General features: G+C 33.1%; 1 protein-coding gene across 15 annotated transcripts in view; it reads right to left on the bottom strand.

Moving 5' to 3' along the window:
• Nucleotides 1-18839, bottom strand: part of Kdm6a (lysine demethylase 6A) — a 207337-nt gene that overhangs the window by 51171 nt on the left and 137327 nt on the right. For all 15 annotated transcript variants that reach the window (XM_047536340.1, XM_047536342.1, XM_047536341.1 and 12 more), the window contains exons 8-10: nt 14795-14829; nt 3130-3223; nt 1-127 (exon numbers count right to left, since the gene is read on the bottom strand). In XM_047536340.1, coding sequence (XP_047392296.1) covers nt 1-127; nt 3130-3223; nt 14795-14829 — 256 coding nt within the window. The remainder of the gene's footprint in view (nt 128-3129; nt 3224-14794; nt 14830-18839) is intronic.

The raw sequence follows: 18839 nt of genomic DNA, 5'->3' as shown, positions 1-18839 counted from the left end.
CTTCCAAGGAAATACCAGGACTGGCCAGAATTTGGATCTGCTTCCAAGGACTTTTGGAGATACTGAATAGCATAGCTTTCCTTGGTGGCTTTGTCTCCCAGGAGATCCACAGTGTGATGCATCCAACCTATAGTAAATGATTTTTAAAAATTTACATATATTACTTGGGTATTTTATTTTTAAGATTACTAAGCAGAAAACAAATAAAAATACTCTTTTCAATCAACTTACTAATTCAGTTTGGAGTATACACTACCACATTTTACAATTGGCTATTCTGGCAATAAGAAAGTTTATTTCCCACACTAAGTTAATATCAAAGCTAAAAAGAGCTTTCATTCAAGACAAATTAAAATAATTTTTAAGAGATTATAAAGCATAGATACTAAAATACTGTATTTGCTTTTTCACGGTAAGTTTCAAGTACAACTATGATTTGAGATCTACTATTAATCAAATGTCCATTCTAAGGTATATATAACTAAGTTAAAATAATAAGATTCTACTGGCTATCAGTAGTCATTTTTAATATTTCTATTTTTAAAAACTCTAAGTTATAAAACAAAGGATATAAAACTTGTAAGTCTTATTTTACTATTCCATGTAAAAATTAATGTATATTTTAAGAATTGTCAAGACACTGTATTAACCCTAATGTTAACCCAAGTACCAAATTCAAGGCTGTATAATCATAGTTCAGATTAAATGTACACACACAACTCTACCTCACTGGCATTGGCTAACTATATCCACACCCTCTATAAAATCTATAAAGCAGTTGACAATTTAAAAAACCCAGAGCTGGAAGAAAAGTATATTCTAATGGTACAAATACCACAAATGTTTGTTTAATAAATAAATTTTTCTAAGAATTCGATGCCTAGGTAATTAATTAAAAGATTAGATTATAAAATAATATATTCTGGGGCTGGGGAGATAGCTCAGTTGGTAGAGCACTTACCTCACAAGCACAAGGCCCTGGGTTCGATCCCCAGCACCACACACACACACAAAAAATATATATATATATATATATATATATATATTCTTCTTTTTGAGGGGTGTGGGGGATTTACTGGGGATCAAACCAAGGGCCTCATGCATGCTAGGCAAGCACTCTACCACTGAGCTACATCTGCAGTCTGAAATAGGACACTCTAAATCTTTAAAATACACAGAAATAATCTGGCTAAATTTGCCAGTGGATCATTCAAATGTATAAAATTAGTTCTGTTCATTGTATAAAGTCCATAGTATACCTAATAAATGAGGAGGACCCCTTTGTTCCTGACATTTACTATAACTGCTATGAACCAAAAGATATTTTAAGGGGATTCTGTTACTATGTTTTATATAAGTCTAAGTCAAGCACACATTAAGTCATCTGTTCTTCCCATCTCTTTCCCACTAGTAATAGTAAGAATAGGATTTAGAGAAATGGGCTTTAAAGGAGCTGCACCAACAGCAGTGACAATCAAGTTGGAAGAATTGATGTAGGCTACATATGAGCCAATTAGGGGCAAATACTTTTCTATTCAAAACAATGACAAGTTTATTTTTACATTCTGAACTTCAATAAGATCAGGAGATTTGTAATTCAGACAGAGTTGAAACCAAAATTATTTCAACCTATTTCTTAAATTTAAAAGGTAAATGCATTTTTGCTGAAATTTCTTCAGTGAAGTGAAAATGTATTAAAAACAATAATCATAAATACTGTAGATAAAAAGCAGTTCATATTCAAATGTTAGCTGAATGAGTAAGTTATTTTAAAAGCATCACATGTGATTCTTTTTATGTATCATTTTTCACTATATTAATAAACTTGCTTTAATTTAAAGATATAAATTCAGCCAGGCATGGGCACATGCCTATAATCCCAGTGACTTGGGAAGCTAAGGCAGGAAGATCATAGGCCTAAGGCCAGCTTCAGCAACTTAGCAAGATCCTGTCTCAAAATAAAAAGGGTTGAGTATACAGTTCAGTGGTAGAACACCCCTGGGTTCAATTCTCAGTACTAAAATTCAATACAATATAATGTAATAAAAAATACAAATACAAATTCACATTACTCAAACACTATAGATAACTCACTAAAAATAAATATTTTCAGCTAGGCATGGTGGTACACATCTGTAATTACGGCAACTTGGGAAGCTAAGATAGGAGGATCCCAAGTTCAAGGCCAACCTCAGCAACTTAGCAAAGTCCTATCTCAAAATTTTAAAAAAGGGTGGGCATGTAGATCAGTGGCAAAGTGCCCTGGGTTCAGTCCCCCAATAATAATTAAATAAATAAATAAATTACATTTTCCACAATTCTTAAGAGTACAGACAACTGAAATAAAATTATAATGGATAAAATTAAAAACTAAAAGCAAAGGTTTTATATGAAGGTAATATGTTTATTTTGTATAGCTAATTATATATTAATAAATCTAAGTTTAAAATACTTTGAAATTATATAAAACATAGTCACATTATGAAAACTTCCACATACAATGTTGATTTAAAATGAATGATTTGCCCTGACAGCTACAACTTTTAGAAAAAATGTTTCAGTTATTAATATTCATAAAACTATGAAAACAAGCCCACCGACTACTAAGTGATTATAGGCAAATCACTTAACTTCCCTGAGTGCTAAATCTATATCTGGCACATATCGTGGGTTAAATACTAGGGAATAATTCTGAGGGCTTTAAATGACCTTCTATACTAAAGAATTATACTGAGATACACTGTAGAATGGACAGTGCTTGGCAGAGGATAGAAATATTTTGGGTTCAACCCAGCGAGGTGGTGCACACCTGCAATTCCAGCAACTCAAGAGGTTGAGGCAGCAGGATCACAAGTTTGAGGCCAGATTGGACCACACAGTGAGAACCTGTCTCAAAATAAAACATGAAAAAGGCTGGGGATGTGGCTCAGTAGTAAAGCATCCCTGGGTTCAATCCTAAGTACAAAAAGGAAAGGAAGGAAGAAAGGGAGGGAGGGATGTTGGGTTCAAATGAAGTTTATCAACTCTGAGCAAAGAAGGAAAAGGAATAGAATAAATGAGCCACATATCTGCCATCCCAGCATGTTAAAAACATAAAAAGAAACACACTAAATATATACTATTACATACCTAATTGTTGTAAGACGGTTGCTTTTACTTGTGCGGAAAGGTTTTCTGTCTGTAAAAGTTGTTCATAAGCTTCCTTTGCAGAATGATACTTCCTCTAGAGGGTAAAAAGAGAGATTCAGAGAAAAATAAACATAATCTTTAAAGAACAATCACATATATTAAGGATTATACAATACTGATGTTTTCATATATTTTTAAAAATCAACTGAAAGAAAAGTGCTGATTATATTACTGATGTTTCTTCAACAACATTAGACAGCTTTAAATAGGTCATGGTCCAGAGTATCTACGCCAGTAACATCCACTATAACAAAGTACTAAAATATGACCTTTTAAAAAATTGCAAACTTCCAATAGCTAAAATCATCTCAATCTATTTAATAACATCAATGACCTCAACTTATTAACAATAATGAAGACAAAGTCTGCCTAGAAATATTGAGCTTCCAAGCAACTCAGTAAATAATACAGCACATGGCAAAAACTGTAACAAAATCTAAATAAGTACAAATGTAGGTAAAAATATAAAATATTCTATGAAAGTATGTGTGATGTATGACTTCAGATATATCAAAAAGCCCTTATAGTCTTAACTATGTTTGTAATATTTAAGGTTCCACAGGCAAACTTTTAAATACAACCATTTATCCACAGTTCTCTCCTCTAAAGTATTAATATGACGGGAAGCCATTACTGTTTCATAGTGCTTAAAGACAACTCCTCCAAAACAAAAGGATAAGGCCAACAAAAGAAAACCTGTTAAATATTACCTTTAAAATATACTTGGCAGAAAAATGGACTGAAGTGGCTTTTACTCAAATTACTAATACTATACAACTATTAGAGCAAACAAATATTTTCCCAAAAAGACCAGGTAAAAATGTAAAACTATGGGAACCTCAGGCCAAAATCAATAAAACAAGTAATGTAAAAGAGGTAATCTCCAATCTTTCAATCTACAGGTTTGTCCTCAGGATCAAATAAGATTAATACATAGCTTTGACAATTTAAGGATAAATATGTGTGCGCACGCGCACGCACACACACACAACTTCAAAACAGAAGATTTTAGAGAACTGACCATTGAGAGCATCATAGTTATCAGGTAAACTTTTACTCATCAGCTAAACTAGCTGCACCCAAATGTTAATCTGGTCTAAAAGTTAAATAGTTATTGAAGGATAAGGGCATTATTCTATTCAATTCCTTCAATCAAAAAATATTTAGTTAATGTCTAACACATGACAGAAATGGCTATGGCTGGGATGACTTTAGTAAAGAACATGGACAGGAAAAAAAATGTATTGTGCTATGTATAATATTAGTATGATACTTCAGAGTACTAGCAAGCTGGGCAGAAAATGCAGAGACAAGTAGAGACTACTTTGGAAAGATATTCCTAAAGCATTTAAAGATAACTGACTGTATCCTAAGACAAAGGAGAACCACTGAATGATTTCAAGTAACATAACCACATTTATATCTTAGGAAGATCACTTTGTAGAACTACTTCAATAGATATTAACATATACCCCAAACACAAGTAATAAAAGCAATGACATACTTGGGAAAATGGTTACATCACATTGAAAAACACTAAGTTGAATCATATCACATACAAAAAAATTACAACTGCATTAAAGAACTACAAGCATGAAGCTAAGAGAAGAAAATGTGGAAGAATATTTCCTTGGGATGGGAATTTACTGAACATGACCAAAACAGCACAAATTATAAGGAAGAATAAAAATGCAACTCAACATTTCATGAAAACAGGCAATGAACAAAAAACTCTACATATTTATATAATTTTATAATATTTTATATTATACATATATTTTAATAATAAAGGTGAAAGAAATGTGAAGTGCAATATCTCTAGAAATTAGAAAATCCAAGTATAAATGATATACCACCTTCTACCCTCGAGATCAGCAAATTCCAAGTACTATAGGGATGTGAGTAGAAGAAAGCATGTCCTGTTAAAAGGGGATTTACTCATGAAATTAGGTATACAAATATACAACAATCTAGCAATCTCATTCTCAGGGTATATATGGCAAAGAAAAATTCCTACCAGTAATGTTCTACATGGTACTGTTTATACTACAGAGGAATTGGGGGCTACCTAGGTCTACGTCACTAGGCAAGTAAAGATTTAAAATATATTGGATGCTTCCAACAGAACATTAAACAGCAATTATAAATAATGTCTAAGCAACAACATAAATTTATGGTTCACAATGTTGGGTAGAAGTTTTGCCTCTGGTAATGCTAGAGTAACATTTTACAGACAGCTTTAAATTCTGGATAAAATATAAAGGTCAATGATCAGAAAGTACCAGAGAGAGAGAGAGAGAGAGAGAGAGACAGACAAACAGACAGAGAGAGATAGACCAACATCAGGCTAAACCAAAGGAAAAGTTAACGGGAGTGGGAGGGAGAAGAGGTAAAGTCACTGGATGAGTAACACCCTTTTCCAGGGATTTTCACCTGCAGGCAGGTCCCAGTTGGTACTTGGCTGGCTACATACAACTCCTATAGTAATCAGCAGCTACCACAAGAGCTAGAAGTAAAAGAAAAAATCCCAGGAAGGAGAGACAGTGAGGAAATATCACATGTCACACATAAGCTCTGCTCAAATCTCTGGTTGATTGCTGAACTGTGTGAACAGAACAAATATCAAATTGCCTAAAGAACTGAATCGAGCCAGGTATGGTGGCACACACCTGTAATCCCAGTGACTTGGGAGGCTGAGGCAGGAGGGTCACAAGTTTAAGAAGAGCTTCAGCAACTTAGTGAGACCCTATCTCAAAAAAATAAAAAGGGCTGGAGATGTAGTTCAGTGTTACAGTGCCCCTAGGTTCAATTCCCACTACCAAAAAAAAAAAAAAAAGGGAAAAAGAACTGAATTGAGCCAAGTTAACTGGCTAATGAAACAAAAATAGCAATCTTCAGAAAAATTCAACAGAGGTGTCAAGTGTGGTGGCACACACACACCTATGATTCCAGCTACTTGGGAGGCTAAGACAGGAGGATAGCAAGTTCAAGGCCAGCCTGGGCAACTTAGCATGACCCTGTCTAAAAATAAAATTAAAATGTGTAAGTAATGTGGCTCAATGATAGAGTGACCCTGGGTTCAATCAAAACACCACCACCACCAAAAACCTCCAAACAAATAAAAACCCTCTACAATGCCATGATATATAAGATAAAATGTCATCATACATAAAATTATAAGACTTATGAAGAATCATAAAAATTTTACCCAAATTCAAAAGAAAAGGAAATTAATGAAAACTAACCATGAAGTGACTTAGATATTGAAATTGTGAGATAAAATAGCTACTTTAACAATGTTTACAGACAAAAAATACATAATCATAATGAATGAATGGATGGACAGGAAATCATAACCACAGAAAGACAGAAACAAAAGGAAATTCTAGAACTGAAAAATACTAATCTGGAAAAAAAAAAAAAAAAAAAACCCGGAGGGTCGGTAGAACAGTAAATTGGAGTGTCAAAAAAAAAAAAACAAAACACCGAATTCAAAAACAAATCAACTGAAAGCATCCAACTTCAAGGGGGAAGAGAACCCTGTGAATAAAGAAAAAAATAGGGGGGGAGGGTATCTGAGATGTTTGAGACAGTAACAAATAGCCTACCACACATATAATTAGAGTACAAGAATAGAAAAACAATAAAGCAGAAAAAAATCCTGACAGCACAATGGCTGAGAATGCTCCAAAATTGATGAAAGTCATCAAATTCCAGATCCAAATGACTAGTCATAAGTAATATAATCATAAAGGAAACACCAACTTCTGGGGACATCACAGTCACATTCTTCAAAACTAAATGTAAAGAGAAAAGCCTTGAATGCAACCCAAAGAATGACACAAAGGATATAACAATGACAGCTGTTTCCAACCATGTCAATAATCAAACTATAAATATAAACAGACACAATTCAAATAAAAATGAGACTGACAGAGCAGATTTGCAAAATGAAGACCGAAAATACAGTATTTATGAGATGTACTTTACATATAAACATAAGAAGTTGAAAATAAAAGGATGGAAAAAGATATGCCAACAATATACATTAGAAAGTTGAAGTGAATAGATTAATATCAAATTTATAGGGGCTTCAAGATAAAGTATTACCAGGCACACTTGCACACAGATACTTAGGTTAAAGAACTAATCAAAAATCAGGATGATACAACAGAGCTTCAAAATACATGAAATGAGGACTGACAGGATTAACAATGATAAAATACTATTAACTCATTTTTAGAATTTCACCATTTGTCTCACAAATGTTCTTTTTCTGGCCTGGGATCCAATACAAGATCCCACAATGTGTTCACTTAGAGTATCTCTTTACTTTCTTCTAATCTGGGATAGATTCTTAGGTACTTCACTTTTGTTACTCTTAGACTCATAAAAAATACTGGCTAGTTATTTTGAAAAATGTCACTATAACATGAATAAATATATTCTTATAGGAACTTATAGGGAAATGCCATTAATCATTACATTAATTAGAATTCTATAGTAAGATAGGGGTAGCCCTTTTATTCATTTATTCAACTATTAATTTACATCAGCATGAACTAACATATATTGTACCTTATGCTCCATTACTATAATTATTCATTTCTACACTTGTGTTACTTTTGTGAGTAGGAAACGTGATACTTGCAGGTGGCTCCTGTATTCTTTTGACATATCCCAATCATTCTTTACTCTTTGCACACTTCCTTACTTTCAGTTACGACAAAGATATACCAGGAATTAACTTGTAGTTCCCCTGCTTAGGCCCCAGAATCACCCACTTCTCCCTAAGGATCCCTAGGTTCTATTCTTAAAGAACATTACCTAGAAATGAAGGTCTGAGTGCCTAGTGTGTTCAGTGTTGCTGAGCAAGGAATCTGCTTCTAGGCCCTCCCAGCAAACAGGGCTAGGAAATATATTTATGTATGTATACATGCACACGCACATGCGCGCACACACACAAGCACACATACACAGAATATATCCTCCTCTACCTTTATTTCTATCCATCTACTACATCCAAGACCATACATTTATGCTGATATCTTCAATTCAACCCAACACCACAAAACTTAGTCCAGCCTTTCTTCTTTCTGTATCTATAAGTTCTCTTGGACAGTGATAAACCTGTTTGTCATTATTCACAATATACCAAATTTCTAATCTATACCCCTGTAAGAAACTAACTACAGTGCAGGATCAGCTTCTATTTCTTTTGGTCTCTAGTTTTATACTACAGAGTCAAAACACTTCTTCAAAGTTACTTAGGTCCCCCTCCCCAATTTCCCCCATTATAGTTATATTCATTCATAATACTGTTTACATTTATTCGTTCATTATAGTTAGATTCATTTGTTACTGTTTGTGTTCTATTTTGGGTTGGCTGACATCCTGGTTGATCTTATTCAGTTAATTTTGAGATATATAAAACATTACCAGGTTGTAAGAATCAGAACTATCTAGAAAGTACATACTCAGATACTTCTTCCACATCCCTATTGCCCTATTTACAACTACCACCTGTAAGATAACCAATCTCCTTTGTTTCTGGTTTATTCTGTTTCTTTTGAAATAGGTACATGTATACTTTGTTTTGCACATGTATATTTTCTTTCACATAGATATATTCTTAATACATTTTGCAATTTTTCCACTTAACAGAGTACCCTGGAAACTCCATGTCCCTTCACACAAATCTTCCTCATTCTTTTCTATGGCTTCATAGGGTTCCATTACAAGAATGTTCTATAGTTTACATGATCATTCTCCTCTGTGTGGACATTTAGGTTATGCTCAATATTTGTGCAATGGTAAACAATGGCACAATTATTATTGTTTTGCTTTTTTTTTTTTTGGAGGTGTACTTTCAAGATAGATTCATAGATGTAAGGATGGGACTGTTCGGTCAAAAACACATATTGTTCTGCTAGATTACTACCAAATGCTCCCCTAGAAAGGCTGTACCAATTTCCATTCCCATGATGCATGACAGGTCATATTTCCTAAGAGTTCCTTTTAATTGTCACCAACTGGACATCAATAGGTGAGATACTGTACTTCAGTGTTGCTTTAGTTTGCATTTTTCTAACAATGTCTGAATGTTTTACCACATGTTTAAAGGCTATTTTTATCTTGGTTTTCTGAAGTGTCTGTTCAGCCCACCTTCCAATCCCATTTTTCTATCAGGATTTCATTTTCCTTCAACTTTTTAAGAGTTTGTTACATAGTAAGGATGTTAGCTCTTTGTCAGTGGTATATGTTACAATTTGATCCCAGTTTCTTAGATGTCCTTTAAACCTCTGGGCAATTTGCCATATAGGAATTATTTTTATTTTGTTCAGAATGGTTATTGTTTTTATTGTCTCTGAATTTTAAGCCATAATTAGAAAGTATTTTCCTATATCATATTTGATGAAGATTTCAAGATGTTTTCCTCTACTATTTGTATAGTATCTTTTTTTAAAAGACACTATACCAAATTGCTATCTAGTGGTCCTATAAGCATTTACTAATAAATCCATCTTAGTTCCATCATATGCTTAATTTCTATACGCACCTGGGTCTATTCCTGGGCTTTCTAGGATATACTCCACTGATCTATTTGTCAAATCATATGACAATGTCACAATTTTATTACTTTTTTTAATGGTGCTGCAAATTGAACCTAGGACTTCATACATGCTAACCAAGAGCTCTACCACTGAGTTACAGTCTCAGCCTAAACACACTTTTAATTATAGGGTGTAATTGTATATTTTAACATCTGTAGGGTTAGTATAACCCATATAATTTCCACCCAGTCTTATTCAGGCTATATAGCATGGTTTTCCATATCAAACTAACTAATTTGTTGAGATTTCTGTTATACTTAGATATTAACTTAGGGAGAATCAACATATTTATACTACTGAGAAACAATATCACTTTCAAGTTTATTTCTAAGTATTTAATCTATTTTGCTGATATTGTAAATGAAATTTTCCCCCTAATGTTATGCTCTGCCTTCATTGTTGTTGAAGGCTATCAATTTCTGTATGTTGATTAATGCTTCTAGTTGATTTCTATTATCTAACAGCATCAGCTAATACCTACAGATCTACAGTACAATAATAAGTAGCAACGGAGATAACATGCATCTTTTGCCTTGCTCCTGATTCTACAGAAAATGTCTCTAGTGTTCTCCCTCAAGTAAAATACTAGCATTGGGACTGAAATATATGTACTTTATCATAAGAAAGTAACCATCAATTCCTTTTGTGTATTGTGCTTGGCAGACACTGAGCTATTTACTAGTACAAACAAGAAGCAGAGTCATTCTACGTCAGCACTTATACTCACAGAATGGAGTAATTCATGGAAAGTTACTGCTTTACATAATGGAATAATAACTCATGGTTAGGCACAGCCTGAGAACTACCATCCTATACATTATGGACCCGGATGCAGTGGCTCAAGGCTTTAGTCCCAGCAACCCAAGAGACTGAAGCAGGAGAGCCACAAGTTTGAGGCTTGCCTAGGCAAAGTGGCAAGACCCTATCTCAAAATTTAAAAAAATTAAAAAAAAAAGGGCAGGGGATATAGCTAAGTGGTAGACACCCATAGATTTGATTCATTCAACTTCTGTTAACCACCCAAAAGAAGAAGAAAAAAAAATTTTTGCCACACTCTGATTCAAATAAGAGAAATTTGTTCTGGATGCCAGAAGACTAAGACATAAGGCATTGACAGGGTTGACTTGTCCTTAGAGTCTCAGAGAAAAATTTGTTCAATACCTTTATCCTAGTTTCTGGTAATCTTAATTCCTATGTTCAAGAGTACTTTCATTAGGAATGGACATTAAATTTGTCAAAGGCATTTTCAGAACCTTAGTGATAATGATATGACTTTACCTTCAGTTATGTTATTATGATGCATAATATTAACAGATTTTCTAATAATCAACCTTGTATTTCCGGAATGAATATCACTTGGTCATAGTATATTGTTCTTTTCAAATGGGTGTTTTTGCTAATACTTTATTTTGCATTTTTATATCTATATTCATCAGTCATATCTGGGTTTATGTATTGATGCTTTTTTTATACTCTTATCAGGTTTGGGTTTATCAATGTAATACTTGCTTCAAAAATGAATGAAGAAAACCAGAATGGTTTCTCAAAAAAATTTTAAAAAATGTTTAGTTGTGGAAGGATACAATACCTTTATTTTATTTATCTATTTTTATGTGGTGCTGAGGATTGAACACAGTACCTCACATGTCCTAGGCAAGTGCTCTACCACTGAGCCATGCCCAGTACTTGGAATGAATTTTTATTTAGAATTTTTGGGCTGTGTTACGATATATAAATGAGATCAATCTACAACATTGTGGTAATAAATTAATGCTTGATAGAAGAAAACATTAAAAATGAACAATTCTTATAAAGTGTTATTTGTAATAATACTATTTGTTAACTATTCCTCAAGAGGGGGTGGTCAAATTAGATATAATACATCTGTTTAAATGGATATAAAGTAGTTCTACATGTACTGGTATGGAATGATTTTCCAAGATATACTATTAAGTTAAAAATTAAAGCAAGCTCAGAAGAAAACATACCTAATTTGCTATCATTTGGATAAAATAAAGAAAATATGTACATGCAAACATGCATATGCTTTCACTTATATATGCACTGAGTTTCTCTGGAAGGATACAAAAACCACTAGTAACACCAGTGGTTTCACGGAGGGAATCATACGCTGGGGAGATGGAAGGAGGAGGGTATGTGTATACTCTTTCAGGCCATTTCATTTTGGACTATCTATTCTAAAACAACTAACATTTTAATGACAGATTGGAAAGGGAGAAATTATACATCTTTAAACTTTCAAGGCTAATAAGGTTTAATGTGGAAAATTGTTCAAGTGATTTCATTAAAATGGAGAAAAAGAAAGCCAACTAATTATTATTGTTGTTGTTGTTGAAAAAATGGTCTGGAGGTCCCAGCTAAAAACATAGGAAAGATGAATCCATTTGTGAATATAAATGTTCAAAAATAATTAGTGATGATATATTTATTTGGGGTCTGATATTACAGAGAAGAAAAGTTATCTTTATGTATAAACAATATGATGATATATGCAGAAATCTACCAGAATCTAATTTCTAAAATCTAGTAAGCTATCAAGAGCTTTGTCTAAAAGACCATAGAAGATAAAAATACAGGGGTTGGGGGATGAGATCCTACTAAAATTACCCAAACCTAAATATGATTAAATTTAACAACAAAAAAATTTTAAGAGAATTCTTTCTACACCTTCCAGCTCTACGAAAGACATCCTTTTTAAGTTTAAAACACTAGAAGTTCAATGCCACAAAGCTACTGCACTTATAATACCTCTTTATTAGCAGGACCCAGAACTAATACACACATCAACACACACACAAATTCCCATCAGTCCCAACTAATTATATCACGGGTTCCTCTCCAATCAAAACTCAATCCAAACAGTTTGTATCTGAGAGGGCTTTTGTTAACCATAGTAGGTAGAGGTATATTCCATCGTTTTTATGTTTTATGACCTTATTGTTTAATACAGTGAAGGTAATATGGTAAGGCTCTCAGGGATCACAAAATGATATTGAATTTTTTATTCATTTATTAGTGGGAAGACATTAACTATTTTCTACCTGGCAGTAGCCATTCACCACATGTGACTATTTAATTTTTTTTAAATTCATATTCATAAATAAGGTCTGTTGATATAAACTGGTTGAAGTATAAAAACTAAAATTTTATAGGTAAGTAGGCAGGCCATTTTGCTTTTCTTTAACTGTTCACCTGAAAATGGAAATCCTTGTTATAATCACTGGAGATTTCAATCCTTTCGTATGCTTATAGTGTCATCTTCCTGTCACCCAATAATTACATACTCTGCCTGTCACAAGTTTTGCTCTTTTGGTTTTATTTAATCTGAATGATTAATAATTTATCAAATGAAATAATCAAAGGAGGAAAGGGATCTATTCCCATATTACCTTAACAGGATTAAACAATAAGACCACAGACAAATTTTCATAAGAAACAAAGTGTGAAGAGAATAGAATACACATTTGAAAGTGGTCAAACAAACATAATTCCAACTCCAGCAAAAACATTAATTAAAAATGAAGGTAAGGGGCTGCAGTTGTAGCTCAGTGGCAGAGCACTTGCCTAGCACGTGTGAGACACTGGGTTCAATCCTCAGCACCACATAAAAATTAATTAATTAACTAATTAATTAATTAAAGATATAAAAAATGCAGTAACATTATAAAAAAGGTGAGAAAATGTATGATTAGCTGGGAACAGATCATATCAATAACTAGAAAAGCTATGGGGTGGTAGGGAAGTGTTTAGAAATCAACCTGAGTGTCCATCAAATCTAATTCAGCGGGTATGTGGGTTTAAGGTAGTACTGCTGGTACAAGGAATTCTGATGTTAATTATTTTTGAGATGGAGTCTCACTATGTAGCCTAGCCTGATCTATAACTCTTGGGCTGAAATGATCCTCCTGCCTCAGCCTTCCAAGTAGGGAAGGCTACAGGTAGGGATACTAATAAATTTGGCTCTTTGACATTAATAATGTTGATTTTGAATTGGCTTGTGGAATTTCCCAAATGATTCAGCCTCAAAGCTGGGTTTGGGAAACAGCAGCATAAATTATCTCAAAGTATCTGATTATACTCCACAATAGTATAAAAAAAATGGATATATAGTAGGATCTTCTATCTCCTAGGTATGAGCCTGCACAGCATACATATACTTGCCTAATTGTTACACTTGGGGCAAAGCATCAAAATACAAAATATGTACATATATAATGAATAGCACTTTTTCTCCTCTAAAGGAGTTAACAAAATTTATGTTTTGTATAAACTACAATAACTAATTTTTATTCTCATAAAAATTTATCACTGATTTTCTATTATACTGCCTCAAGTAAATATGTTATACCTTTTATTACACAACTAAGCAATACATGAGATAACACAGAAACAAAGTGTTCTAAAAATAAAGTAACCACAAAAGTAATGGTAATGACAAAGAGTTGACTCTAATATGCCTTCCAAACACTGACACATAGAACTATTTCAAATTTTAAGAAAAAGTGAAAACTATTTAAAAGCAAAGTATTACAACAAGCATCTACAACATTTTGAAAAGAAAATGAGGCATTTTGCATTAAAAATAACATAAATCTTAAATACAGCCATTTGAGCTCACAAATCAAGTTTAGAGGCAAGCCTTAATAAATGAGTCTTCTCGGAATACATCTTTAATAACTGTTTAAGCAACATTGCTACTTTCAATGAATATAAAATTTATGTAAGAGGTAATGACCAGAACTCCATTAAAATTATCTGTATATAATTAATTTCATTAAAACATGACATAAGGGCTGGGGTTGTGGCTCAGGTAGAGTCTAGCATGTGTGAGGCACTGGGTTCAATTCTCAGCACTGCATATAAATAAATAAATAAGGTTCATCAACAACTAAAAAATATATATTAAAAAATGACATAAGTGATCATTTTTGTTTGTTTTTATTTTAAATTGGATAAGTTAAAACACTTACCTGGGTTTCATATAAATGGGCAATATGGAACTGAACTGCAAAAGATGGTGGAAAATAATCAGTAATAATAAAGCAAAGTTTGGAGTAAATTAAGAATATCATAAAATGTAAAACATAAGCACAGCCTACGTTATATAGATTTAATAGTTTATAACTTTTATTTGCTTTTAATAAAAAAATACAAAGCATACACAATAAGAAATCACATTTATTCATTGTTGTTATTATCAAATAAAATTTGTCAATGTAATTACTAAATCAGCATTAATATCTATAGCACATGAGCACACAAGCATATGTCTTATAAAATTCAAAGTGGCAACATTAAGCAAATAAAACCTTTATAAACTATACATTTCAAAACATGGTATTTAAAATCTAAGTTATATCAGAAAATATAGTAAAGTCAATATTTAATGAAAACATATTAAAGCCAAACAAAGTAACTAGATTTTTTTTTTTATATATACTGTATTTTACAAATATATATGATATCTACAATATCACAGATCAGGATGAATATGGCAGTAACACACACAGGAATTGAGTTTTTGATTTTCTTTCACTCTTCAGAATCAGATGGACTTCATCATTTAAAGAGAGAAGGAAGACTGGGTTGTCATGAAGGTGCACACCTATAATCCCAGCACAGCAGTTCAGGAGGCTGAGGCAAGAGGATTCCAAGTTCAAAGCCAGCCTCAGCAACTTAGGGAGACCCTGTCTCTAAATAAAATGTTTTAAAGTTTGGGGATGTGGCTCAGTGGTTAATCGCTCCTGAGTTCAATTCCTAGTACCAAAAGTGTGTGTGTGTGGGGGGGGGGGGGGGGGACACGACACACAGGGAGAGAGACACCCCACTTTGAAATCAAATAGCAAATAGTCTCAAGATTAGTAAGTAATGTTGAAAATAAAGTAAAAACAATATTTCAGCTTTTATTTCCAGTTCTTCCTGATAGTATACCACCATAGTATAATTACTCAACAAAAGTAAAAATGAACCAGAAACCCAAACTGGATACTGGTACTTCAATTCTATGATTTTCATTTTTGAATGACAAACCTCTTTTTTAAGTACTACATTTCTCTGTAAAGTTAAATATCACACATTAATTGGATATGAAGCAAAATAAAAATATCTTTAAAAGATGAAAATCAGCTTTTGTGAAATTAAAAAATAATAATGGAAGTTATATGGAAGATATCTCTCTCTCACTTACCTTCATGGTTTGAGGGCTTTTTCCTCACTCCCTACTTCAGTACAGCATTTCTTAAGAGTTCCAGTCAAATCTCACCTCATTACATCATTGGAGGGTGTTATGGTTTAGATGTGGTGTCCCCCAAAAAGTTTATGTGTGAGATAATGCAAGAAGGTTCAGAGGAGAAATGATTGGGTTGTGAGAGTCTTAACTCAATTATGATTTAATCCCCCTGATAAGGATTAACTGAATGGTAACTAAGTGGTAGGGTATGGCTGGAGGAGGTAAGAACTGGAGGGTGGCTTTGGGTATATATTTGTATCTGGCAAGTGGAGTCTCTCTCTTTCCTGATCATGATGTGAGCTGGTTCCCTCTGCCACACCTTTCTGCCATGATGTACTGCCTCAACTGGAGCCCTGAGGAATGGAGCCAGCTTTCTATGGACTTAGATCTCTGAAACTGTGAGCCCTCATATAAACCTTTTCTCCTCTACAATTGTGTTGGTTGGGTCCTTTAGTCACAGCAACAAAAGGCTGACTAAAACAGAGAGAGATTGTTATAGGTTAAGAGAACAAGAAAGGGATGGAAAATCTATACCTATTTCCCCCAATCTTTTTATTTCTCTACTAATGGTGCTAAAGGGTGGGATAAAAAAGATCAGCAGCTAGTTGTCTTCTTACTACTTTCTTTAGGCTCTGTCCCAAGTCTTCTGAAAAAGACTTCATTATCCCATGAGTTACTAAATTCAATGTCATCCTTTGTACTGTGAAAACCTTCATATATTTAAATTCTTAGAAGTTCTCTTCAAAGTGGAGAACTGTACAACTACAAAAAAGCTCTACTTGACAAGTGTCAATTGAAAGGAAAATTTTTAGCAAATATTGTCATAAAAGTTCTGAAATTAAACTTTATTCAGAAATTTTTTTAGAATAAAATACTAGAAAAAACAATTTTATTCCAAGAGGTAATCATATACAATAAAGTCTCACATCACCATGACTACTTTTTATGATTCTACTTTTCATACCATAAGCTGTAATTGACTCCTCTTAAACAGCTCTACAATGAAGGTATTCACTTATTTTTAAAATCATCATTAAATATCTCCAACAGAAAAGTTTTTAAAAGTTCACTTTACTTTTTATAATTTATGTTTTGTGTCTGCAGAACTGGGGATATAACACAGGGCTTTGTACAAGCTAGGCAAGAACTCTACCACTGAACCACACCTCCAGTCCTATAATTTATACTTCTGATCTTTCTAGTATCACAAAGTAATCTTGACAAATTTCAAAGAATTCAATGAATGTCTATAGTATATGCACATCAGGGATGACATGAAATAATTCAAAGAAAAATAAGCTTTACAAAGACAATAAAGAACCTGATATCTAAAACAGTAATACTGGCTCAAAATACGTACTTTGGAGTTGTTGGTGCTCTGTAAGACATATACTTTTTATCATGGTTATCAAGTAAGCATATAGAATACCCAAATCAAATGAATTATAATGGCCTAAATGTCTAAAGCATGTGCCCTTCCATTAGAGTGAACAACCATTCAAGTCCAGGGAAGCTCTTCAGTCATGGACAAAATGAACGTTGATCAGTCTACCTCCTACTTTCCCTTCTCAATAACCAACAGGAAAAAGAGGCACAATAGAACTGAAGATGGACTACTCTTGACAGTTCAAACTGTTCTATTCAAATTCCACATGAAAGTTGTCTGCCCTATGGCACTCATTCTACCTATATCAGGGTTTTCAAGAGTAATATCTACAACTGAAATTTAACCTTGACAGAGTAGATTATACCAAAGATCTACCAAAATATTTAGAGTTTGACATTCATGAGATGTTCCTCAAAGTTACTCAAACTAACAAGTAGTGACCAAGTTAGTTTTGAGGTACTAGACAGTAATGAATTAACTATATGCCAGTTGCTTTTTATTCCCATAAATTAATATTTTAAAAATCTTAAGGATCTGTATTTCAGATGGTTTATATAACCTGGACATATAATTAAAGAAAAAGTATTAACCAGCTCTTTATAAATCGCTATATCAATGAATTAAATTATCTTTCAAATCTAATCTTATCTTAGAAACTATAAAATGTTGCATTTGTTACCTTTCTACCATTAATTCTGCAAATACACTGATCAGTACCAAATCTTGAGTTTCATTTAAAGAAAACAGTATTCTTTTTTTTCTCCCTACCTCAGGAAATTGCCCTTATTGTAAGTATGAGAAAATTGGTCTGATATAGGCAAGGATTTAGTCCATGCGATGGTTTGTTGTCATTTTTCGTTTGCAGCGCTGGGGATCTAAACCACAGCTTTGTGCATGGTAGGCAAGAGCTCTACCAGGCCTCCCTGCTATGTCTTAATCTAAAACTCTACAACTTTTGAACTGATCCAACAATTTCCTTAGGCATTTCTAAATACTGAGACTACTTTTATTTTTGAGACTACTTTAGACTAACATTTCTATTGTGTTGCATAGGCAAGAGATGAGAGTCACACAGGAGCTGGGCATCAAGTTTGCCTGCTCTTATCTACATCCTTAAGCTCAGTCATTTGCTTCCTCTGCTACTTCAGGCATAGAGGTAACAATGGTTTCCCACCTATTACTTTTCCCTGGGTCCTTATTTTGTTCCCTTATCCCTGTTTTATTCAAAAAAATTAAAAGATAACAAGCAATATATAGCAAATACTGACTTTCTAAATTCTAGAATCCTTTGACTAACATAAAATTTTCATTAAGAATTAGTTTTTCTTACTCTAAATTTTTTATTCTGCAAGTAAGAAAAGTTGTTTACAAATTCAGCTTGAATCCAATGAAATTTTTA

This window comes from Sciurus carolinensis, chromosome X (assembly GCF_902686445.1).
Source record: "Sciurus carolinensis chromosome X, mSciCar1.2, whole genome shotgun sequence".
Classification (NCBI taxonomy): Eukaryota; Metazoa; Chordata; class Mammalia; order Rodentia; family Sciuridae; genus Sciurus; species Sciurus carolinensis.
Note: the sequence above shows the minus strand (reverse complement) of the source record. Positions and strands in the feature narration are given on the sequence as shown.